The 26,503-nt window shown below is 43.0% G+C and overlaps 1 protein-coding gene across 9 annotated transcripts in view; it reads left to right on the plus strand.

The window, feature by feature from the left end:
* The window catches only part of ATP8A1 (ATPase phospholipid transporting 8A1), a 252,619-nt gene that overhangs the window by 134,016 nt on the left and 92,100 nt on the right, over positions 1-26,503 (plus strand). For all 9 annotated transcript variants that reach the window (XM_027831495.3, XM_043544446.1, XM_043544443.1 and 6 more), the window contains 2 exons: positions 13,005-13,143; positions 14,686-14,750. In XM_027831495.3, the coding sequence (XP_027687296.2) occupies positions 13,005-13,143; positions 14,686-14,750 (204 nt within the window). The remainder of the gene's footprint in view (positions 1-13,004; positions 13,144-14,685; positions 14,751-26,503) is intronic.

Consider the following 26,503-nt stretch of genomic DNA (forward strand, 5'->3'; position numbering starts at 1 on the left):
GGAGCAGTTTCCCTTGCCTCTGCTTCAAGCCTTTTCTTCTTCTCTGGGTGAGGCCCTGGTACCAGAAGCAGCATTCTCAGTCCCCACTGGTTGTAAAGTATATCAGGAGTTACTTAGGAGAATGGCAATCTCTCTAGGCATCCAGGTGGACATTCTCCATCCAACTGAAGCAGGAAAGGTGTGTCCCTGCCTATTAACAAGGCTGTCTTGCAACTGTCCAAAGTGATCTGGTAGACCCCATCCTCCGTTCCTCTGGTGGGCAAGCCAACAGAAGTTCCATTCTCTAGGACAGAATGGAAATACCAGGTTCTGTCCTAGGAATTTCAGCAGGTCCATCTACATCCCACCCCCAGTTCATTAGTTGTGGCCATGGTGAATGCAGGAAGTCATCAGGGCACTACTTAGGCTTCCTCCAGGACAAAGATGCGAAAGAGCTTGATCTATTTGCCAGAAAAACTTAGTCCATAGCAACTCTACAATATCAGCTTGCTAATCATCACATCTTATTGTCATAGTATGAATTCTCCAATTGGGAAGCCATATCCCAGTTTGTCACCAAGCTGCCTGAAGATGCAAGGGAGCAGTTCCAGTTGGTTGTGGCTAAAGATCATCTCACTGCTTGTTCGGCTTCCTTAGATGTGGTGGATTCTGCAGCCAGGGCCAGTGTGACACCTGTAACAATGCACCATTCCTTTTGGTTGCAGTCCTCATGAATTCCTACAGAGGTGGAAAAAATGATTGAAGACTTCCCTTTCCAAGTGTGTGCCTTGTCCTCTTCCAAAACAGATGGGGCTTTGCACACCCTAAAGCACTAGAGAGCAGTTCTGAAGTCTTTGGTCCTCTACATCCTGATAATGAAAAGGACAAAATATCATCCTCCAACCAGCCTAGACAGCAGTACTACCTCTTGTGTCAGGCTCACAACCTAAGAGGAGGCAAATGCCTTCTGCTTCCTCAGGCTTCAGGCATCCACAGGCCTCAAAACAGCAGATTTGACTCTTCTATATCGAGGACAGCATGCCACCTAACCTGGATCTATCTGGGCTTTCCCTGCCTACCGAGACAGGTTGTCCTACTCCTACATGTCTGGCAGTCCATCACCTTGGCCAAATGAGTGCCAAGCACAGTGAAATTGGGATATACCCTGGACTTCCTCACTGCCCCCCCCCTTCCCTTTTCCCATCCCTCTTCAGGAACCACTCATGAGTCTGTACTAAGAGAAGAAGTGCAGATTCTACGTTCTGTGGGAGCTATAGCAGAAGTGTTCCATCTTCATCAGGGCAGGGAGTTCTTTTCCTGATACTTTCTAATTCCCAAAGCCAGAGGAGGTTTCAGATTCCTCCTAGACCAGGGTGGGGAACCTACGTCCTGTGGGCCGGATCCGGCCTGTTGTCTAATTTCATCTGGCCCAGGGCAAGTCTCGGCACGCACCTGTGAGGTTGGAGCCATGAGCGCCGGCTTGCACTGCCCCAGGCGGGAAGTCCCGAGTCTCAGCGCCCACCTCCCCAGGTGGGCAAGTTCAATGTTTTATATTTCTCTCTCTAAAACAAAAAACTAAATTAAGATGCTTTTTACTTGCGTGTAGCCCGCAATTGATTTTTTTTTCTCTGGGTCAATGGCCCGTGATAGAGAAAAGGTTCCCCATCTCCGTCCGTAGACCTTCGGAACCTGAACAGATACATCAAGAAGATAAAGTTCCAGATGGTTTCCCTGGCCCCGATTATCCCTTTGTCAGATCTGGGGGAATGGTAGGTGTCCTGTAAATCAAAGGCAACATATTTCCACGTGGCAGTCCATGTTCCTGGGGTTCATAGTAGGATACAACCACTACCATTTCACAGTACTGCCTATTGTCAGCCTGCGGGGGGTTACCAAGTGCATGGCATTGGTAGCAGCTTACCTCCTCAAACGGGATGTACGTGTATTTCCTTACCCAGACAACTGTCTGGTTCAGGGCTACTCCAGACCTCCATTTATCAAACACTGCATCTCTTCAACATACTGGACCAATTTTATCATCTATCCAAAGGATAGAATTCATTAAGGCAATCGTGGATTCCAAATCTGCCAGGATATTCCTGCCTTTTTCCAGGTCTCGGGCTTTATGAAACCTGTGTGTGTCCCTCAAGAAGTATCCTCAGAGTACTGTAAGGATTGCTTCAGGATCCTAGGTCACATGACAGCATGTACCTATGTCTCCCTTCACACCAGACTGCACATCAGCACATTGCAGACATGATTCAACTCAATATATCGACCTGGACAAGACAACCTGTTGTTGTCTCTGAAATGGTGAATGAGCTAGTCCAACACATGTAGAGGAGTCACTTTCTCACCTCCTCTCCCAACCATTACTCTGGTAACAGATGCCTCAGCCATAGAATAGGGAGCACATCTGAGTGCCCTCCAAATGCAAGGGTTGCAGTCCAAGGCCATACTCCACATAAACATTTTTGGAGTTGGGAGTGATATTTCATTCATGCCAGCGGTTCCAGTCTCATATCCAAGGCAAGGTGGTCCAGGTTCTCACCAACAACACTGCAGCAGTGTTTTATGTGAACAAGCAAGGCGATGCCAGGTCCAACAGCCTTTAGCAGAGCAGTCAAGTTATGGAACTGGTGTATTGATCCTTCACTTTAGACCATGAATGATCTCTCAACATGAGCATTCTGTCTTGGGTGTTTCACATAGAGGTTTTCCAGCTATGGATTATTTGTGACCCAGCAGAACAGGAAGTGCCTTGTTTCTGCAACAGAGCAGGTCACGACCAAGGGTCAATATTGGCCACTCTCCTGTTTCTGTGGGACAGAGACCTGCTCTGTGTGTTCCCTCCATTGCCTCTGCTTCACATGGTCATTATCAAATTCAAATAAGATAGAATCATAGAATATCAGGGTTGGAAGGGACCTCAGGAGGTCATCTAGTCCAACGCCCTGCTCAAAGCAGGACCAATCCCCAACTAAATCATCCCAGCCAGGGCTTTGTCAAGCCTCACCTTAAAAACCTCTAAGGAAGGAGATTCCACCACCTCCCTGAGTAACCTATTCCAGTGCTTCAGCACCCTCCTGGTGAAAAAGTTTTTCCTAATATCCAACCTAAACCTCCCGCACTGCAACTTGAGACCATTACTTCTTGTTCTGTCATCTGGTACCACTGAGAACAGTCTAGATCCATCCTCTTTGGTACCCCCTTTCAGGTAGTTGAAAGCAGCTATCAAATCCTCCCTCATTCTTCTCTTCTGCAGACTAAATAATCCCAGTTCCCTCAGCCTCTCTTCATAAGTCATGTGCTTCAGCCCCCTAATCATTTTTGTTGTCCTCTGCTGGACTCTTTCCAATTTTTCCACATCCTTCTTGTAGTGTGGGGCCCGAAACTGGACACAGTACTCTAGATGAGGCCTCACCAATGCCAGATAGAGGGCAATGCTCCTACTTATACAGACCAAAATGCCGTTAGCCTTCTTGGCAACAAGGGCACACTGTTGACTCATATCCAGCTTCTCATCCCCTTGATTCTTTTCTGCAGAACTGCTGCCTAGCCACTCTGTCCTTAGTCTGTAGCAGTGCATGGGATTCTTCCATCCTAAGTACAGGACTCTGCACTTGTCCTTGTTGAACCTCATCAGATTTCTTTTGGCCCAATCCTCTAATTTGTCTAGGTTCCTCTGAATCCTATCTCTACTCTCCAGCGTATCTACCACTGCTCCCAGTTTAGTGAATCATGGCAGAAGCTTCCTGAGAGCTCCATCCTGGGCAAGACAGACCTGGTATTCATACCTGTACAGTCTGTCCTCTCTTGAGCCCTCTGAGGAGATCAGTAACCTTTTTTTTCTTTTTTTAACCACTGAAGGTGCAATGAGCTTGAGTCACATACTCTGTCCTCAAAACTTTCCTTGTTGGTCTTTTTTATTTTAACTCTGCCATTTGTGAGGGTGGAGCGGGAGTATTTTCTTTCTAGTTAGATTTAAAAGAATTGGTACCTGTTGGGCACAAATATTGTCTGTATGACCCATAGGAGTGGAAGGGCCACACCCACTCCTACTGGTGGGGGAGCTCCTCAGAACCAGTCCACCAAGTCTGGCAATGTGCAACTCCATTATTGACTTTGAACAACCACTAACCTAAGTGACTCTGTGCCCAGTTTAAGCAGCCTTCATTTTCTGGTCTTATCTGGGTGAGCATGGTGCTGTTCAGTGCACAATGCAGGCCAGCGTCAAGGTCCCTGGATTCCTCTGAGTTGACCTGATTTGGTACTGAGGTCCAGGCACCATTGGCATTGCCCTGAGGCCCCCAGATCCCTCTTGGTTGATCTAATTCAGCACCAACATCCCAGCATTGTTGATAGCTCCAAGGTCCCCAAATACCTTTGGGTTCACCTATATAGTGCCTAATTCTGGCGCTGTTGACACAGAACCAAAGTCCCTGCATCCCAAGGGGTTGACTGAATGTAATGCCAGCTTCCTGGCACCATCAATTCAATGCCAAGGTTCCTGTGTCCCCCAGAGTTGACCTAATTCTATGTCGACATCCTGGCACTGTCTAATTAACACTGATGTACATGAATCCTTACAAGTTGACCTGGTAAGATGCTGAGGTTCTGACACCGTAGACATCTGCAGATCCATCCAGATCTATTGAGTCCAGTTCCTAGGATCCAGCATTCTGGAGAACCACTTTAATAAGTGGCCCAATGCCCATTAATGTTCCTACAATAATCCTGGGTCATCTGACTCTGTTATGGCTTTGGTACCCTCAGATGGTGTACCACTTGCCTAAAGTGGTCCAGTGCCAGGATAATGAGAATTGGTCTCCAGATCCTTCCAGGTTGACTGGGTCTAGTACTATGGATCCAGCACAATTCACATTGATGAACCATTTACCTGGGCTAGAGTCAAAAAAAGACTTAGCCATTGTGACACTGAGATTGCAATGCCTAAAGTTTTGGTGCCTGGAAAATCATAGGAACACCACTGCAATTTACAAAGCCTAAAGGTGCCTAAGCTCCCTATACAATTAATAGGGTGAGATAGGTGTCTTAGACTGTGATTCACAAAAGCCAGCAAGCTAGGCAGGGAGCTGCCTAAGCTAGTTAATGGGAAATAGTGATGACTGGAGTGTGTCGTAAGCCCCAGTCCTCTTACAGAGATAGGCACCTAAGTCCAAGCTTCAAAGAGGTGCCTATTTCTGCTTGCAATTCTCAGCTATGAACCCTCTCTTGGAGTTAGGCACATAAGGCATTTCTTCCAAGAGGTATTGTTTTTATCCAGCTCAAGTGGAAATAGGATCCTTGGGTACACGTAGTTTGGGAGCAAGATCCAGTACCATTAACTTGGGTAAACTGCTTATCAAAATGGTTTGGTACTCAGTGTCAACAATATTCACATCCCCAGGTTTGCTCAGGACAACTGTGTCTAATGCTGACATGACTTACTGTTTCTGAGGTATCATTTTCTTAAGGAGTATTATTGTCTACATCAGTGTCACCAAGGTGCCCTGATCTGTCACAGGTTCAGGAGAATCACAAATTGTGATGTTCCAGGTCTAGCCTGAATGGCATAGGCCCCCATATTTATCTTCATTGACTGAGTCTGGTTCTGAGAACCTGGCATCATCTCTGTTTTTTATAGGTGGCAACATACTCCCCTGATTCTTTGAGAGCTATTGAATTGGCACTCCTAAAATATGCGTCTACTATCCTAGTCTCATTTAAACACCATTGAGAGGAGATATCTACCAGTGGTTTTCTCCCAGAGCCTCCAGAGTTAGTCAGCTGAGGCCTTAGGCATTCCTTTTGTGACAGTCACTCCAGAAGAAATCAGTAGAACTGGTCATGTTCTGAGTAGAACCTGTAATAGCATTAGTTGGCGATGAAATCTTTTTAAAGGGACAGGAGGAGAGGGGAAAGACAACTGCAGGTGATTGGGAGATGCCCACAAACACTGCAGGAAGTTATAGGGCTCTTGACTCAGTGGGGGGATGATGGGAAGACCTGTGGAGAACGCCAAACTCCAGGCAACAGGTGCTCAAGACTAAACGGTGCCCAGTTTTTTTAAACCTTTCCTCACAGGATAGGTTTTCTAAACTTTTTATTATTTTTGTTGCTTTCTTCTGGACTCTTTTTTCAATTTTTCCAAATCTTTCTCAAAGTGTGGCCTTCAGAACTGAGCACAGTATTTCAACTGAGACCTCAGTACTGCTGAGCAGAGTGGGACAATTACCTCCCATGTCTTAGATATGACATTTCTGTTAATACACCGTGATGGAGTGGACTAGGCCTAAAGGCCCCTGCTGGAGGCCTCAGGGTTCTGCCACACCCATCCCAGGAAAGGAGCAGTGAAGAGGTCCTCCAAGCAGGCTAGAGTGGCTGCAGAGGAGGCAAACAATCAGGGCCCAGGAGGGCTATATAAAAGGAGCTGCAGAGCAGTGCAGAAGTTAATTGCTGCTTGGAGCTGGAAAAGAAAGGACTGCGTACTTGGCTGGCTGAGGGAAATGCAACACAACGGACAGTTAAGTGGGGGCAGGGACGGGGGAGCAAGAGGCTCCTGGTTGGCTGCTAGGACTGAGCCAAAGACCGTTAGCTAGCAAGACTGTGGGAGCAATGAAGATGCTCCCAGCTGGCTGCAGACACTGAGTAAGGACTGAGCCTGGGGAGGGCTGCAGGAAGATAGTGTCTCCAGGGAGGAAGCCCTGGGGATACAGCCTCATACCAGGGATGGACTGATTTAAAGTTAAAGACTGTGGATGCACCCAGCCAGAGGGGGCGCTTGCAAGAAGTGGGTGCTGACCCTGTTACAACACCACAGAATATTAGCCTTTTTTTTTTTTTTTTTTGCGACTGCATCACTTTCTTGGCTCTTATTTAATTTGTGATCCACTATAACCCTTAGATTCTTTTCAGTAGTATTATCTGGCCAGTTATTCCCCATTTTGTATTTGTGCATGGGGTTTTTCCATCCTAACTGTAGTCTTAATTTAATTTCATCTTGTTGATTTCAGACCAATTCTCCAATTTATTAAGGTCATTTTGAATTTTGATCTTGTCCTCCAAAGTGCTTGCAAAGCCAGCTTAGTGTCATCCACAGAGGTTATAAGTACACTCTCTATTCCATTATCCAAGTCATTAGTGAAAATATTGAAATGTATCAGATCCAGCACAGACCCTTGGGGAACCGCACTAGATACATCCCCACAGTTTGAAATTGAACCAGTGATAATAACTCTTTAAATATGTTTTTTCAGTCATTTTTGAACCAACCTCAAAGTAATTTCACCTAAACCACGTTTCCCTAGTTTACTTATCAGAATGTCATGGTGGGACTGTGTCAAAAGCCTAACTAAAAATCAAGATATATCACATCTGCTGATTCAAAACCATAAACCTATCTGCCAAAATCACAAATGTCTTATTTTGGCCTCAGTCTGGCATTATGTAAAGGGAGTATGTCCAGACCAGGCTTCTTTATTAACAAGAAGAATACCCATTGTCATCAGTTCTGCTTCAGGGTGAAATAAGACCCATTGCCAATAACAAGCTCCCTTTTCGTGGTCAGGAATCAGGAATTGCATTATGTGTTCCCTCTGATTCCATAGGATCAGAAGATCGGACTGACCTGCAGACACACAGGGCAAAGTTGTTGTCATAGCCATAACCAGGTCTTAGAAGTTTGGTTCAAACATCCTAGTTCTGATGATAGCATCACTTTCTAAATTACTGGAACTTTGTCTTAAAGTTGGGAATAAGAATCTACCTCCTGAATTTTCTCAGGTTGACACGCTTGATGAGAGTTCTGACATGCTTGGTGACAGTGTTTCTCACAAGTGTAGTGGGGGCGGGTTTAATTGGAAAGCAGGACCTTCTTGTGTTCAACCTTGCCATCTTTTATACTTGGAACATTCAGAGCCATGTTATCTGTTCATGCAGGCTGTATGGGTTGTGACTGCAGCTTTCATCTTCACATGCTTGGAGCAACAGTCCTCTCTCACCTTGCAATATCCTAGTTTATGGAAGGATTGCTCCATGTACCACTAGGCTTACATCAGGTAATTGCTTTGCCTTCATGGCTGCACCAAAGGCATATGGATTGTGAATTATGGTTGTGCTGTGAGTACCACAGGGAGAACATACCCTTTTAGCTGCCCCAGGGTTATTTTCTGTGGTGCACCTCTCTTTTGATTTGGGGTTGGTGTCTTGCTTCTCAAAGCTCTTGGAATCTCTGGTCTGATAAATGTCAGAATATCATCTGTGCCATTTGTCACAGGGAAGTTGGACCTCTGACTTCTTCATGGCTTCTTTGCAGACACTCCACACAGGCTCATACCTTTAAACATCCCCTTTCTCAGGGCAGGAACACACATTCTTCTTCCTTCAGACTGGAGATTTAGGCTGCAATTCCATTGCAATTCACTGTGCTTATCCCAGTGGATCTTACTTTAGTGCAGCACCTGCATTTCTGCTGTCTTCCAGTGCTATGACCTAGTTTACCAATGACCAGACAGCTTTCACAAAGCACAGTATAATTAAGATAAAAGCATATAAATCAGTAAACAGTATACTCACATGCTAAGCTTACCAGGTATTACCTGTCATCCGCCTGGGATCCTGTTAGGTCTGTACACAAGTTTGTCCATTTTTTATTTCAGAATCTGTGACCCTCTAAATCAGCTCAAGCTGAGATTTTATACAGTTTGGGCCTTTTATTTTCTGGCCCTCTTTAACCCAGTCAAAACCATTATATGCAATTTCCCACTGGGAGGTGGTACTTCTCCAGTGCTGTTTATCTGTCCAGGGATTTGCATTAATTACCCCCCAGTGACTTTCATTCCTGCAGGAAGCTTTGTAACCCTCCTCCATGGAACCAGAATACAATTCCTAATTTACAAAGATAAATATATCATTTATAGATTAAAATAGTCTGAGGTTTTCATGCTTCCAAGCTCTCAGATCTGCCACACCGTACACATAAGAGAATTTGTCGCATCCATAACTACTGCCTGGACTTAGTGAGATACAGGCAAAATGGCCAATCTTCTATAAACTAGTCCATATGGTATATTTGGTTAGTCAGTGTCCTAAAATCATTGTTTCCGGTCTCACGTCATCTCTGTTGTCATGTCAAACAGACCAGCGTTCTGTATGCATTTCCCCAAGTATCTTTTATAACCTTATTAAGACTTGCCAGGTGCTCATGCACCTGCATATGTAAAAAATTATTCAACTAGTCTGAAGACTGCATCCCTTTCAGGCCTTTTGTTTTCTGTAGAGTTTTCAAAGCTCTTGCCTAAAGTTGTATATGTATTTACTTAAAAATAATTATTCCTCAGTGTGGTTTCTCAGTGTGGTTACTATGGTCTGATGTGGGAGACTGAAATTGTGGTCCCTTACAATGTAATCTAGTGCTTATGCCTGTTGTGGAAGTTTTGCAGTCCTTTTCACCTAGAATTTCTTCTTAACGGCTTGTACTGATTGCTTCTCTCTCTCTCACAAAAAAGACTATGCTGAGGTCACTATAAAGGAAAATAAAAATAGAGGGGTTACTTACTAGTAAGTTTCAGAGTAACAGCCATGTTAGTCTGTATTCGCAAAAAGAAAAGGAGTACTTGTGGCACCTTAGAGACTAACCAATTTATTTGAGCATAAGCTTTCGTGAGCTACAGCTCACTTCATCGGATTCATACTGTGGGGGGAGAGAAAATCTTTTGTAGTGGTAAACACCCATTTTTTCATGGTTTGTGTGTATAAAAAGATCTTCAGTACTTTTCCACAGTATGCATCCGATGAAGTGAGCTGTAGCTCACGAAAGCTTATGCTCAAATAAATTGGTTAGTCTCTAAGGTGCCACAAGTACTCCTTTTCTTTTTACTAGTAAGTGTTTGTGTTTCCTCTGCATACTCACACTCCTCGCCCCGCTGCTTTAAAATTTCAGGAAGACCATTCTGAAGTTAGGGAAGGAGCTAAAGGGTGGTTTTATACACATGGAATCCTCTGTGAGGGTGAAGGAGGAGCAGCCCCAGCTATCAGTGCTCACTAGAAAAATTTGTTAGCTTGACGCCAGAGGCATTATAACCCACAAGTGGGAATATGCACAGGAACCATTTTCAGAAAACCAGGATTACTAGTAAGTAATCTCTCTTTTTTAAAATAATGTTATGATACACCAGCTGTCATGCTTCAGGTGCTAAAAATATTTCCATGAATTGTTTTTGCTGAAATTCCCAAAATTGGAACTATTTTATCATAGGGATTTTGTCAAGATTCAGCATAGATTATGTCATTGCCTTTAGTGTAGTCCTTATGTAAAGTAATGTTAATAATTGAATTAAATCTAGTGTAATTGTTCAAACCATGTGTACAGAAACACATAGAGAGTTCAAATCCTGTCATTAGTGTTCACAGTGGAGTTGAAACTGTGGTTATTGTTCAAGAGCTTAATCTTAAAATAAATTATACTAAGGCTAAAAGAATTATTTTTTTTCTAGAAACATCCATATTCTATCAGTTATATATTACTAGGTTTCTAAACTGTATTGTAGCATTGCGTAGACCTTTTCCATAGAAACCTAGAGCATAGGATGGTTTGTTTTATACATTTGAATAAAAGAAATAGCAATACTATAGTTAGTTTGAGATGGTATTGCAGTGCTAAAACCCCATTTTCAGTCACAATGTTTAAATATAAATTTTTCATGCTTGGTCTGTTCCCCAAAGCAGCTGTTCTTTCAAAGTCTGATGAAAATGCATTCAATCATTTTGTAATAATACATTATGTATGTGTAAAGAGTATGTTTTGCAGGGAGAGTGTTTTTTAGCTACTAATAAATTTTCAGATTAAGGGAACAATAGAGTACTACCGAGGTCACCAAGCACAAAACCAAAGTGAAAATTTAATGAATACAGCAAGATTTAATGTTAAGGGGTTTAATAAAAAATAAATTTAAAGGAACAAGTTAAAGCAACAAAAGGCAGAATATAAACATTTTCTTAAATAGTTGTTGTCAATAGAGTTTCCAGAATTTATTAACAAGAAGACAAAGGACCCGATTTTCAGAGGCGGTGAGGACCCATAATTCTAACTGGGGAATTCTAAACCGTGGGAATTGAGGGTGTTTAGCACCTCTACAAATTGTCTCCATCTCTCTTACTGTTCCGTGCCTTCTACTCAGCATTGACTGGGCTCAAATAGGACAGTTGCACTTGGAAATATTAAAAGAAAGTGGGGTTGGAGGACAGTAGTAAGAACCAGAAACTTCTTAGTACTAATCTCTTCTTTTATATTCATACCTTCTGTGGCCTTTGACAAATCACTTAGGATCTGGTGCTAGAAGAGCAATATCTAAACAGCTACTGGGGATAAACATTTTAAAATCAGCAGTCCTGGAGAGCATACATCCCAAAGTCCTAAGAGAGTTATCTGAGGAGATCACTGGCCTGTTGATGTCAATTTTTAATAAATCTTGGAATACTGGGGAAATTCCAAAAGACTGCCAATATTCTAAAGAGCTAACTAGATTACCCAGGGAATTATAGGCCAGTTAGCTTGACATCAATCACGTGCAAAATAATAGAAAGCTGATACAGTATTCAACCAGTAAAAAATTAAAGGATGGGAATATAATTAATCCCAATCAACATGGGTTTCTTGAAAATGTGTCTTGTCAAACAAATCTAATTTCATGTTTTTATGAGATTGCAAGTTTGGTGGATACAGGTAACTTCATAGATATAATATATTTAGACTTATGTTAGGCATTTGATTTAGTACTGGACAACTTTGTTCAAAAAAAAATTAGCAATATACAAGCACACATTAAATGGATTAGGAACTGGCTAGTTGACAGATCTCAAGAAGTCAACCAAGGGTTCCACAAGTGTTAAGTTCTAGGCTCAACATTATTCAATATTTTTTCAATGGTCTAGAAGCAAATTAAATCCCTGTCTATAACATCTGTGGATAACACAAAGATTGGCAGAATGGTAAATAATGAGGGCAGAGTAGTCACCCACAGTGACCTGGATTGCTTGGTAAAATGGGCCCATTCAAACAAAATGCATTTTAAAATAGACAAATTCATTATCGTACATTTAGGAACAAAGAATGCAGGCCATACATATAGAATGGGGGACTGTACCTTGGGAAGCAGTGACTCTGAAAAGGATATAAGGGTCACAGAGCACAAACAGAACATGAGCTCCCAGTTCAAAGCTGTGGCAACAAAGTCTAATGCAATCCTTGCATGTAGAAATAGGGAAGCATGGGGAAACAATTTTATTCTTACACATGGCATTGATGAGACCAATACTGAAATACTGCACCTAGTTCCGGTGTCCACAGCTTTAAAAGGATATTTAAAATATTGGAGAAGGTGCAGAGAAGCACCACAACAATTATTTAAGGGCTGGGAGGAAATGCCTTACAATGAGAGATTTAAAGACCTCAATCTGTTTAGTTTATCAAAACAATAAGACTGAGAGATGAAATGATTATGAAGTACCTTAACTTGAGAAGATATGAGCCAGCCTAATACAGAAAAGCATAACAAGCCCCAGTGGTTGGAAGTTAAAGCCAGACAAATTCAAATTAGAAATAAAGCACAGTTTAACAGTGAGGGTGATTAACCATCGGAACAAACTACTAAAGGAAGTGGTGGATTCTCCATCTCTAGAAGTCTTAAGATCAAGACTGAAAACCTTTCTGAAAGATATATTTTAGTCAGGCACAATTTATTCGGCTCAGTACATGCTGAAATTCTATGGTCCATGTTATATAGATCAGACTAAATGATCTAGCCTGTAAAGACTGAAAAGGGAAACTCTCAAGACTCATCAACATAGTCTGGAAAATCCTTGTTCTTTAAACCAAGGTGATCAGTACAGTTTAAGAGATGTGTGTGTGAAGAGACCAGAAAAGTAAATGTTAAAAATACAGGTTGTGGAAAAAATTGGAAATTTCAGTAGGTAACTTCAATTTGAAGTCCTTTAATTATGTCTTTAATTCTATGTTTTCACAGAATCTTCAACTGCTTGGAGCTACAGCCATTGAAGACAAGCTGCAAGACAAAGTGCCTGAAACCATAGAAACTCTAATGAAAGCAGACATCAAAATTTGGATTCTTACTGGGGACAAACAAGAGACTGCGATTAACATTGGTATTGTATTTGATTCTGAGGTGTAGTTAGATCTTTTTTTAAAATCTAGTGAGAAAAGCCATCCAAGGAATTAGAGCAAAAATGCTTTCTGACAAGCGGGGTATATTGTAGAGGTAATATTATCATGTGACACTCCAGGATTTACGTGCTAGCTGATTATGCAGTATTTTGAGAAAAAAGCTTAAGACCAATGTATTTCATAGTACAACGTTAATTTTGAATTTTCTGGCTTTACTCTGCTTGTTCACTTAAAAAGTAGTTTCTGAAGGATTTTATTGGTTTGCTCCATAAATAATTGATACTTATCTATAGTCAAATCCATCTTAACAAAACTTTGGTCCTGGAAGTTCCTAACATTTTTAAACTATTTCTTTCTGAGGTTTGATTTGGGAGATGCTGCTGCAAAGTGTGACCAGCCTCAAACCGCAGAACTCCTGCAAAGTATTTTATTGAACTCACACCAAAAAGATAAATAGAAAAAAAGTTCACATTTTCCTTCCAACTCTATAAGAAAATAAAGAAGTACAGGTGGAAGTCACAGGGTTTTTTTTTTTTTTAAAGCATTTCAAAGTAGATATATATTCTTATGGTTTGGCTCACATGGGGCATCCTCATATGGAGGAGTTCTGGAGGCATCACTACAGTGGGCCTCATCTTCCAAACACTTTACTCAGGCATATAGGCTCACCGATATTAATGGAACTACTTGTGGGAGTAAACTTACACATGTGCATAGATGTTTGCCAGCTCATACCCAAAGAGAACAAAAACAAAACCAGTTTGTCACTGAGTCAGCAAGCTTGGTATTTCTAGTATTGTTACATGATTGTTATTTTTCTTAAAGTGTTCTAGATAGTCTATTTCCATTCCTTGTTCCAAAAAGGTTATCATAGTAGAATGCCAAGTCAATACTAATATGAATGCGCGATGTCACATATATCTTATGGCTGTTTTATTGGGAATTTTCATAAATCCTGTAAGAATCGTTTATCTAGTGAAAATATGGTTCTGTTCAAGTGATAACATCATAAGAACAGGATGAAAATATTATCAGGCCAAATATTGCTGGTTGGAATTATTTTTACATTTTGTATTCCAAAAAGTTGCCTTTCTTTTTTTGTGATAAATACTGTAAAGAATAGGCGAGACTTTGTCTTAAGCACACACAGTTGTGTACAATACATTAGCATGTGTCAAACATACAAACACAAATATCCTATCTGCATACACACCTTAGGTGTTTGCACACACCCAGCATGGCTATTTATGCATACAAGCACCTGAATTGCATACTCCTATTGGTTTTTGTACATGAAAGTTATGGGATTTATAAACGTTTGTGCACAATTACATACTAACTATTATAATCTTAGCAAAATGACTATGCTATCATGTTAGACATTTTACCATTGTTCTCAGTAGGTCAGAGTTAGGCCAACATTGAATGTTTTTCAAAATTTCATCTTTAGTTTAAAGAAGAAATATTTGGTTAAATTATAAATGTTATATGGTGGAACAGTTATTTGTAACATTTTTTAACAGGTCACTCGTGCAAACTTTTGAAAAAGAACATGGGACTCATTGTTATCAATGAAGGGTCTCTTGATGTAAGTAAAATCTGCAGATCCTTCAACATGAAAAAGAATGATTATAAGCCCCATTAAAATGTTGTTTTATTTTACTTAAAATATCCAGATATCTGTAAAATATTTTTCCTTTGGGAGAGAAGCAACTTTAGCATCTATTTGATTTTAGTCTAATGTAGCAAACTCTATTAGAAACTATTAAAACTAATAGTTTAATTCCTTTTCTTGTTTTATCGAAAAAATTATTTTATTTTCTTGGTTTTGGTCAGTTAGCCAAAATAATTTTCTGTTTATTATGCATCAAGAATGCTGCATAATAAAATATTGTGCCATAGTGCTGCTGAACAGCTAGAGCTAATTCATGTCTGTTTTTATATGGAATATTAAATATTTGGTAAAGCACTAATTAGTGCCTGTGTATGGTATGCTTCAAACATTATTGTTAAAAAAACTCAAATGACTAAGTAAATATTGAACTGTCAACAGTAAGAATTTGATTTACCAACTTTATCATTTTAATCTCTTAAACTTGAGTAAGTGATTGGGCCAAATTTACCCCTGTTATAATCAGATGCAGATCCACTGACCTGTGCCAGATATGTACTTTGAAATCCATGTGTAATAATAGTGTCAGTTACCATTTTCTAGAGCTCAGATTTATTGCATGCAACCTTTCTAACAATGTGGTAAAATGTAGGAGAGATAAAAATGTTGTGTTAACTCATAAGAAACCACCCAAAAAGGTTTTGATCCCTATGAGCTATTTTTTGCCCTTTAGATTTCTAAACAATGTACCATATTTCATAAATGCCAGAAGAGAATCTTTAGATAAGGAAAGATTATGACATTAAGTGGGAACATCTCCTGGGGCTGAGCGGGGTAAGGAATAGAACTATTGTCTCCCTTTAAGGGATCCCTGAGTAAAATTAAAACTAAAGAATGGAAAGAAATCTCTTTTGTATGAAAGTTACCTTTGCCCCTGAAAGACTTAAAGGGAAAACCCCAAAAGTATTAAGATTAATTCACCATATAGTTATGTTCAGATCACTTGAAGTTGAATCTGAGGAGAGGAAGGGATTATAGGAGTATGAGAGATGAATTGGGTAAAGGCAGAGCGAAACGGAGGGAGAGGGAGTTAGTAAACAGAAAGGAGAGGAGAGTGAGAAGCATAACAGGGAGCACGATTAGTAACTGAGGGTTTTAGTGGTAGTGTATAGGGGCTGGATGAAATACACAAGACACCCAACACCCAGTGAAAAAGCCAGGAAATTAGAAGATAAAAAATTCAGAGTCCATGTTTGAGACTTGAGTAAATGCTATGTCAAGAGACTGTGAAGGCTCCTCCGACCGGTTATTCTTGTTATTTTCCCATGTGTTGCTGGCCCTGGTGCTGCAGAATTGAGGACTCCTCTGAGTCCCGTAAGTGTGAAGGAGCACGGAAACTGCCGCCTGGCACAGCAGGGGTTAAAGAAAACCTGTGGACTCAGCTAGCCTCGCCCCAATATACCTGCAGCCAATGCCAGGCCTGGTAGGGGGAGAAAAGAAGGGAGCCTGGCTCAGTTGGGGGCTGACTGGCGAGGAGGCAGGTGCTCTCTGTTTGCCTACCTGAAGGGACGGATCAGTGACCTACCAGTCAACGCAGCCACTGGAGGCAAGTAAGCCTTTCCCTGCCAAGAGGAGCTTGCTTACTGTGGGGTAATTGAACTAGCGGGGCCTTGCCCCACATTAAAGAGACTTTAATAGGAAGTCACCCACAGAAATGGGTCTTGAACCCTCCCCCTCCTGGCAGAGAGGCAGACCCATCAACCCCTGTTTAGGGGTTGAACCACACAGGACCCTGGAGAGGGTGCGGGTCCCCCTCCACCTGCTCTAATCAGCAATCTAGCCACTAGGCCACCTGGCCACCAAAGGCGCAATCACAAGAGATGGAGAATGCGGGCAGCAGCTTGGTCCCTGCTGAAAGGAATTTAAATAAAAACAAACAAAAGAAAAGCTTTTGAATGGAGATGGAACAGCTGCTGAAATGGATGGCTGAGCAAAACACTCAACAGCAACAGCAGCAACTCCTGCAGCAGATGGCCACGCAGCAGCAGCAACAGCAGTTAATTTGTGAATTGGCAAGTCCAGCAGCAGCAGCTGGTCCAGGAGGTGGCCTCCATACTGTGACCCAGTGCTCCAGCAGAGCCAACTAACCCCGCCCCATCAGGTTTACCAAGTTGGGGTCTGATGATGATCCTGAGGCTTTCTTTGAAACTTTTGAGTGGGTAGCTGTGGTAGCCCAGTGACCCCGAGACCAATGGGCGGCAGTGCTGGCCCCGTGCTTAACCAAGATAACACAGAACACGTATTATGCTTTTGACCCTGCTGCTGCCAAGGAGTATGCCCAGGTTAAGGCCGCGATCCTCAATGCCTTAGACATTTCAGAGAAGACATTCCATCAGCACTTCTGGGGGGAACGGTACCTGCCGTGAGCTCGACTCCACCTGGCCGCCCAGAAGCTGCGGAACACATTCTGGAGATGGCTCAAGCCAGAAGTGAAGTCGGAGCGCAGGTTGCTGAACTGGTCCTGCTAAAACAGTTTGTCCAGATCTTTCTTCCTGGGGAAGAGAGTGGGTGTTGCGGCACCGTCCAGAGACCATGATGGACGCCATCCAGCTCACTGAGAATTACCTAGCTTCCAAGTTCTCCGTGATGACAACCCCCCCAACCCCACCCCAGGGGTCGGTTGGGACCAAGAGCTCCGTACCACCAAGGGATGGAGCCACCTGTAGACCCCAGTCCCTTGAGTGGCATAGACATGCTACCCCCTTACCAGAGCCCACCTTACCAGAGCCCCAAGGACCAAAATATCTGGAAGTTCCCAGAACCAGAGGCCCAGAACCATTTGCTCAAATCCCAGGTTGAGGAACCACTGGCCCACTGGAGGTTCAGAAGTGGGCCGAGCTCATCCCGGAACTCGGGGAGGCCCATCAGGAAGAGACCACCCAGATGCCCCAACAGGGAACCACCCGCACCACCCAAGATCCAGACCAGTGTTTCACATGTGGCTATTCTGGGCACTGGTCCAGAGACTGTCCTTATATGGAATGCAGTTTTTGGGAAGATCTGGACCCTGCAGACCCAAGTGCATCAAGGCAACCCAACTAAATTGACCATCCTAATACAGGTAAATGGGAGAGAGGTAGTGGGGCTGGTAGATTTGGGGTGTGCCCAGACCCTTGTACGAAGTACAGTGGTTTACTAACACAGGGCACCATTATGCTACAGTGTGTGCATGAGGACATTAGGGCCTACCCCGCATGGAAGTGACGTTGACACTGGGGAGACGGGAGGAGTCCCTGATGGTTGGTCTGGCCACAACGCTCGCCTACCCAGTTATTCTAGGCAGAGATGGGAGCTATTCTGGGGAGTTGTTAACTGAGCTGGTGGGACCCCCTTCTGATGGCGGGGCACCCTTCCTCCAGCCACAGGCCGGTCAGAAGGCATGACCCTTGCAGGTGTGGGAAAGGTTGCAGATCCTGGTGAGGAGACATCTCAGTCTTCAGCACCAACCCAGCCAGTCTAGCCCCCATCACAGCCAGGTGAGAAATTCTCCCCGCTACTTGAGTTGGAGATTCTGACTTGCCTCTCTGACTTTGTGGGAGAGTAACGGGCTGACAACACACTGAGCTGAGCATACGCCCAGGTGGCAGCGGTAAATGGGGAAACCATTGAACCCCATCAAATGGGATGGTTCCCAGACTTTAAGATTCAGGGTGACCATCTATACCACTTACAGAAAGACCAGCAGACCGAGGAGGTGTGACATCAGCTCTTGGTGCCGCGCCTCAAGCGGAAGAAGGTCATGCGACTCGCCCATGCCATACCCACTGCTGGGCACCTGGGAAGAGAAAAGATGCTAGCCCGGGTTCTGGCTCAGTTCTTTTGGCTCGGGGTCTACAGAAACATGGAGGATTTCTGTGCCTGCTGCACAGAATGCCAGCTCACCACACCTCGGCCAGCTGAGAAAGCCACATTGATTCCTCTCCCGCTTATAAGGGTACCTTTTTGAATGAATTGGTGTCGACATAGTCAGCCCTCTGGAGAAGAGTGCGGCTGGACACGGGTTCATTCTCGTTGTAGTAGACTATGCATCCCGGTACCTGGTAGCTGTGCCGTTACACTCCATGAAAGCCAAAATAGTGGCTACGGAGCTTGAGTATCTTCGCTCATGAGTATCTTTGCTTGAGACAGGGTGCGACAGGAGATCTTCATAGATCAAGGAACAAATTTTATGTCTCCGATGATGAAACAACTCTGCCATTTGCTAAAAATCCAGACTCTATAAACATCCATATACCACCTCCAAATGGACAGTCTGGTAGAGCGCTTTAACAGAACCCTAAAAACGATGCCCCAAAGGTTCGTCCTGATGGGTGTCCAACATTGAGACAGCTACTCCCTCCTCTTCTATTCACAGTTCAAAAAGTTCCCCAGTCTTCCACTGGTTTCTCACCATTGGAGCTTTTATATGGGAGGCAACCCCAAGGGATTTTATACCTACTTTGGGAGATGAGGGAAGAACAGCCATCTCGTGCCAACAACATAGTGCAGTATGTCTTAGACCTGTGGAAGAAACTTGAGACTTTAGGTTTGTTTGCCAGGGAGAACCTCTTACATGCCCAAGACACACAAGAAGCTGCCTACAATAAACGAGCACACCTCCGAGAGTTTCAGCCTGGTGATCAGGTACTGTTGTTATTGCCCAGTTTGGAGTCGAAGCTCCTAGCCCATTGGCAGGGGGCCTATGAGGTGATCCGATGCATGGGATAGGTAAACCACAAAATCAGGCAACCCAACAAGCATAAGATACGACAAATCTACCATGTGAACCTTTTTAAACCACGGAAAGCCCAGGAAATCTTATTAGTAGCTCCCTACCCACCAGAGCTAGAACTAGGCCCTCAGGTTTCAGAGGTCTCAATTCCAGGTGTGGGCAAGTTTGGGGACAACCTTACCCCTGAGCAGAGAGATCAGGCACAACAGCTGATCACTGCCTTCTCTACCATGTTCTCTACCCAGCCAGGGCATTCTCACCTGATGACCCGTCAGATTCAGACAGAACCGGGAATTAAGGTCAGGGAAAGCCCTCGGCATGAAACAGGAACTCCACTCAATGCTAGCTTTGGGGGTGATTGAAAAGTCTTTCGGTGACTGGAAAAGTCCCATGGTACTGGTCCCTAAATCCAGTGGAACAACTCGATTTTGCATCGACTTTCACAAGGTCAATGCAGTATCAAAATTCAACACGTATCCAATGCCTGGCGTTGATGAGCTGTTCAACTGGCTAGGAAAGGTGAAATACATGACAACTCTGGACTTAAAAAAGGAATATTGGCAGATCCCCCTCACACATAAGTCCAGGGAAAAGACCGCTTTCTCCACCCCGCTTCAGGCTCTTTTAATTCCAGACCATGCCCTTCAGCTTGCATGGGGCCCCAGACACATTTCAGTGACTAATGAACCAAGTCCTTCACCCCCAGAGCCAGTATACAGCTATGTACCTAGATGATGTGGAGATCTATAATCGCGACAGGCAGAGCCCCTTGGAACATGTGACTGCGGTGCTACAGTCCCTCAAAGAGGTTGGCCTGACAGCGAATCCCACTAAATGTCACCTTGGTAAGGATGAGACCACCTATCTCTGGTACACCTTGGGAAAGGGCACAGTCCAACCCTGGATTAGCAGGTTCCAGACCCTCCAGATGTGCTCCTCACCTTCCTCGAAGAAACAAGTACACCGGTTTCTAGGTCTGGCCAGGTACTACTGCCACTTTATTCCAGGGTTCTCATCCATTGTGGCCCCTCTTACCGATCTACTCAAGAGTGAGAGCCCCAAAAGGATCCAGTGGACCAGAGCCTGTGAGGATTTCTAAACCCTGAAAGCCCAGCTTTGTTGAGAACCCATCTTTTTTAGCCCCAACTTCACCAAGGGGTTTTTTTTTACAGACGGACACCTCGAATATGGGGCTAGGGACTGTTTGTTACCTCCTGGGATAAAACACCCCATCTTATACATTAGCTGGAAGCTGTTCCTGAGGCAGAAGGCCTACTTTGTGATTGAGGAAGAAGCCTTAGCAGTAAAATGGCTCTGGACTCACTCTGTTATTACCTTCTGGGTGCACCCTTCACACTAGTCACTGACCATGTCCTTCTCCACTGGCTACATACCACGAAGGATACAAATCCCCGAATTATGAGGTGGTATCTCTCCCTCCACCCCTTCTCCTTCCACATTCAGCACCAAGCTGGGAGAGCCAATCTGAATGCTGACTTCATTTCATGGGATGGTGAAGAGCAGTTGGGGGAGGATAGGCAGACCCCCACATCGGATCATGATGTGGGGGGAGTGTGAAGGAGCAGAAAAACTGTCACCTGGTACAGCAGGGATTAAAGAAAACCTGTGGGCTCAGCGAGCCCCACCCCACTATACCTACAGCCAATGCCAGGCCTGGAGGGGGGGAGAAAAGAAGGGAGCCTGGCTCAGTTGAGGGCTGATTGGCGAGGAGGCAGGAGGTCTCTGTTTGCATACCTGAAGGGTCGATTCAGTGACTTGCCAGCCAACGCAGCTACTGGAGGCAAGTAAGCCTTCCCCTGTCAAGGAGAGCCCGCAGCTAAACCCCAACGGTGGGGTAATTGAAATAGCGGGGCCATGCCTCAGATTAAAGAGACTTTAATAGGAAATCACCCAGGGGAACGGGTCTTGAACCACCCACCCCCCCCACACACACCCCCGGCAGAGAGGCAGACCTATCAACCCCTGTTTAGGGGTTAAACCACACAGGGCCCTTGGGAGGATCCAGGTCCCCCTCCAACACTTCTGACCAACGATCTAGCCACTAGGCCACCTGACCAACGAAGGTGCAATCACAGCCTGCAAGGCTCTGATTTACTCCTGCATCTCCTTGGTTGCAGCTGGTGCTGGCTTCTTTGGAGAAGAAGCTCAACGCTCTGCATATTTTCACAATTGTCCCACTGAGAACATTCAATCTGTTGCTTGTATTCCCCATTTGGAGTGAGGGAGAAGAGGTTGTTGGGCATGGTACCCCCCTGGATGTGTCAGGTGTTACAATGAAGCTAAAAGATCCTGACTTATGCAGTCAAGTCTGGCAGATATACAACTGCACAGTTTTCACATACAAATTCAGCTTCTGTGTGAAAGTGTGTTTGAAAATTTGGCTCCCTATGAGAAAACATGATGACTACAGAGGTGCTATGGAGTCACTTTTCCGACTATAACTCCACCAAAAGCACTTATGAGCATGCAAGCATGGTCCACACTGATGTCAGGATGAAAGATATCCATGATCACCCAGAGCATAAAAGGGTTTTTAAGTGTTGGGGTTTTTTTTTTTTAATTATCAGCAGTGGCATACTTCTCACCTTTTGTCAACTGCCAAACTAAAACATTTTCTGAAAAACTGTTCAGGATCCAAATTAGTGACCAAATATGTATAACTGTAAAAAGCACATATATTTTACTTTTTTAAAATCAACTAAAGATATAGTCCCTATTTACATTCCAAGGCCTGTGTCCCGAGTTATATGTGCCTCATAAGAATTCATGACATCAAACAGAAAACTAAAAATATTTCTTAACTACCTACGCTTGTTTAGAATCATAGAATATCAGGGTTGGAAGGGACCTCAGGAGGTCATCTAATCCAACCCCCTGCTCAAAGCAGGACCAATCCCCAACTAAATCATCCCAGCCAGGGTTTTGTCAAGCCTGACCTTAAAAACTTCTAAGGAAGGAGATTCCACCACCTCCCTAGGTAATGCATTCCAGTGTTTCACCACCCTCCTAGTGAAAAAGTTTTTCCTAATATCCAACCTAAACCTCCCGCACTGCAACTTGAGACCATTACTTCTTGTTCTGTCATCTGTACCACTGAGAACAGTCTAGATCCATCCTCTTTGGAACCCCCTTTCAGGTAGTTGAAAGCAGCTATCAAATCCCCCCTCATTCTTCTCTTCCCCAGACTAAACAATCCCAGTTCCCTCAGCCTCTCCTCATAAGTCATGTGTTCCAGTCCCCTAATCATTTTTGTGCCCTCTGCTGGACGCTTCCCAATTTTTCCACATCCTTCTTGTAATGTGGGGCCCAAAACTGGACACAGTACTCCAGATTAGGTGCTTCAGAAGATTTCAATTTGTATAGGCGATTGTGAAGTTTACAAACTAGTATATGCTTGTAAGAGATTTCAAACAAGATGTGTATATTTGAAATGAGTAACTTCTAGTAGTAGCCTAATTCTCTTGTAATAGGATTTACAATATGAATCCATTAACTTATAGAGTTGCTTCTGATTTACACCAGTGCAAGTGAGAACAGAATTTGAACAATTATATTTTAAATATGAATGGTCATTTTCATTTTATTAACAAACTAATTTCTTTGCTAGCATAATACATGACCTTTTAAAATATTGCCCAAAAAAATTCTTCTTGAATTCCAGCTAATTCATTTTAAATGTCTGAATTGTCAAATTACACGTACATCAGATAAAAGAACAAAAATGAACAAGACAAACTGTACAGTGGTATATCGCTACATAACTGAATATAAATGTCACAATCTAGTGATCTGTTTAAAATTAGTCTCCATACTACTGACAGTCAAGGTGTAAAAAAATCTTAAAATAAGAACCTACAATATGTAATTCCTCCAAAGAAAATAGGTCAAAATCTCAAATAAATGCTTAGATATTTTTAAACTTGCAAGAATACATACACTGTGGTTTTGTCATTGGTGTTGATTCTTTTATTTCTAAGATAACTAAAATTGAAAATGCTTTCATTTAGAAAATAAAACCCTATCGAATTTCAGATTTGGTGGCAATGAATCTTATGAAAAACATTAAGAGTTATCATTTTGGAAAAAAGCTACAGTCCAGGTAGAAGAATGCACAGGAGATATGACTTAAGGGAAAGAGGCAGATTGTATGAGGTCTTTTCTCCCTCCACAAAGACCTTTTGTTGAAGATACATAGTCCTGTAGATTGTACTCAGAATGAGTAGTGAGTTCTGCTGTACTAATTGCACAAACACTTTTCAATATGCAGGCATGTTCCAAACTGACATTTGCTTTTGGTGGAGTTATATTCAAAAAAGTGACTCCATAGCACCACTATATTCTTTGTGTTTTCTCCCAGGGAGCCAAATTTTCAAACAGATATTCACATAGAATCTGACTTCATATGTGAAAACTGGCCAGTTGTACATCTGCCTGATCTGACTACATAAGTCATTTTTTCAAAAGTAGATAGTGTTAATCAAACTGTGTGCTCAAATTTAGAGGTAGTTTATAAAACTTTAGCTCTATGTCAGTGTTATGCTGCCAGTGTTTTAATAAGTTACTCTCTTAAAAATGTACTACTTCAAAAATATGTAAAATATGTTCCACTACTGCCTGTGGTTTTATCTGGGTGGCTTGAAGAGATCAGGTGTATCAAGCAGTCTCCACTGGCTAGTATGCTTGGTCAAGCCAGTAGTGGATTTTCAACTTCTGTGGGATGAGTCGGCACACAGTGACTGGGAAGGAAAGAAGCGGGCTACAGTGGTTGCAGAACACTGGCTCTCAGTGCAGCAGGAGTTTGGCCCCAGCTCTTCCCTTCCTTGCACTGCTTACAAGGGGCTGTGAGGGCTACATCCTTCATTTCCCATGTGATCTTACTGGTGAAGAAAACAAGAGGGGAGTTGCCCTTGCATCAGCTGTCAGAGCAATGGTGGATGCACCTGCTGCATAGTGACTGCCTCTGCTGAGCAGCAACGGGCTCAGTTCCAGCCTTCCGGGAAAGCTACATTATTTCAACAAGCAAAGCTGGCCTTAACATTTTTGTGCAGACATGTGAAACAATTGTTAGCCAACAGGCGCAAAAAAAAACAACCAAAAACCCTCTGATTGCTGTCTTCCATTTTCACACCAATATACGTAGGACCAACCTAAGGAATTTGGGCAGAGTTAGCAAAATGGTTCATTAGGCTACATCCCAAACTTAATTTACTCATTTTACATAAAATTTGGGATGTGAGAGGACCTGAAGATACTACTGGCCTCCTAATTCTGAAGTGGAGACCAGGGTTTTTTTGGTCCTTTCAATCCTACTGATTGGTTTATTTTAGTTTAGAATTTCAAGGTTATCTCCGCAAAGGTAGAAAATTACTTTTTAAAAAAAATGCAAACAGATTCTCTTTCTTTGGGTTCAAAAGCCATCTCTCTCAAAGAGCTCACATGACAATGCTGCATGTCATTAATGGGCTGTGGTTGATTGTTTCAGTAATTCTACTTAATTTGTTGATACAAACAGGTTTTACTCCTTGTAATGGGGTGCACTCAGCTCTTGGTCGTGCCTCCTAGCCAAGTGTGTGCATGCCTGCAGTTTTTTCTCAATTTCCCCTGCTCCTGGTGCCCCCTGTCGGCCGCTGCGCTCGTCGTTGGTGACCCAACCCTCTGGCCAAGGCATGCTCTGTCCATGTGCGAAACAAACAAACCCCTTCTGGGGCACACAATCCAAAATGTCCCCAATATCCTGCAGCCCTCCCTGGGCTCAGTCTTCTAAAACAGTCCAACAGGGCCTGTCATGGTACCCTCAGTTGCTATGTCCTTCTCTGCTGCAGACTGAACTCACTCTGACCCTGCAGCTCCTTTTATATGGGCCTGCTGGGTGCTGACTGGCTGTTCCCTGCAGCCTTTCTCCTTGACTGCTTCCCCTGCAGTCACTGTAGCCCGCTTGGAGGACCTCTCTACTGCTCCTTTCCTGGGATGGGTGTGGCAGGATCCTGAGCCCTCTAGCAGCAGGCCTCTGGGTCTAGTCCACCCTGTCACACTCCTGTTATCACTGCGGAGTCTGAATATGGAAAAGCATGCTGTATTCAATTCTGCCTCACACATCAATACCAAAATGATCAGCTAAGCTTCAGTTGTATAATATTTATCACTGGTGTTGGTGCAGCAGCAGGAAAAAACACAGGTTGATTCTTCTAACTGCCATCTTCTGCATAGTTAACCTGAGATTTGAAAATCTTCTTTTGTATTGGATACTTCCCTATTTGATTTGGAAGTACTTGAGAAATAAATATGGAACCCTGTGATATTATTTGTACAAAATCACTTTTTGGAGTACAACAGTTTAAAAGCCCCTGCAAAAAACTGGAAAATCTCCACAAAGGGAAGGTATTTTTAAAAACTCTTTTAGAATGCTTAAAAGTAGTTGACAGTTTCACTAAATTATCTTTAAAAACTCTCATTGCAAACTTAGAGAATCAGTTTTGTGCTTCTTGTATCAAGAACAAAAATGGAAATTGAGGTGAAAAATAAACTCTGTAATCAATATCAGAGTCTGAAGTTAAAGAGATCATGTGTGCAGAAGTTAGAAATAGCCATAATACATAGTATCTTGCAGTGTTTGTTAATCAAGAGCACGTGGTTTGAAAAACAACTGTTCAGTGAATTAAAATATGCTACTGTAATTGTAAGTCTTTATTTTATAAATTATTTGCTTAGAGTTCCAATTTTATGTAACTGTAATTTAGTGTATTGTTAATAGAGCAGAATCTACCTCATACTAAACATTCTAAAAATATGTATAGCCATGGCACAATGTTACTGTCTGGAGGGTGTAATTGGAGACAAAAAGAGAGGTCTGCCTTCCATTGCAATTTCAACAGAGAAAGAGAGACTAGGAAATTAAAAGGAAAAATTCCAATCATAAAAAAGAACCCCCATCATCTTC

The sequence above is a fragment of the Chelonia mydas genome, chromosome 4 (genome assembly GCF_015237465.2).
Source record: "Chelonia mydas isolate rCheMyd1 chromosome 4, rCheMyd1.pri.v2, whole genome shotgun sequence".
In the NCBI taxonomy this organism is placed as follows: Eukaryota; Metazoa; Chordata; order Testudines; family Cheloniidae; genus Chelonia; species Chelonia mydas.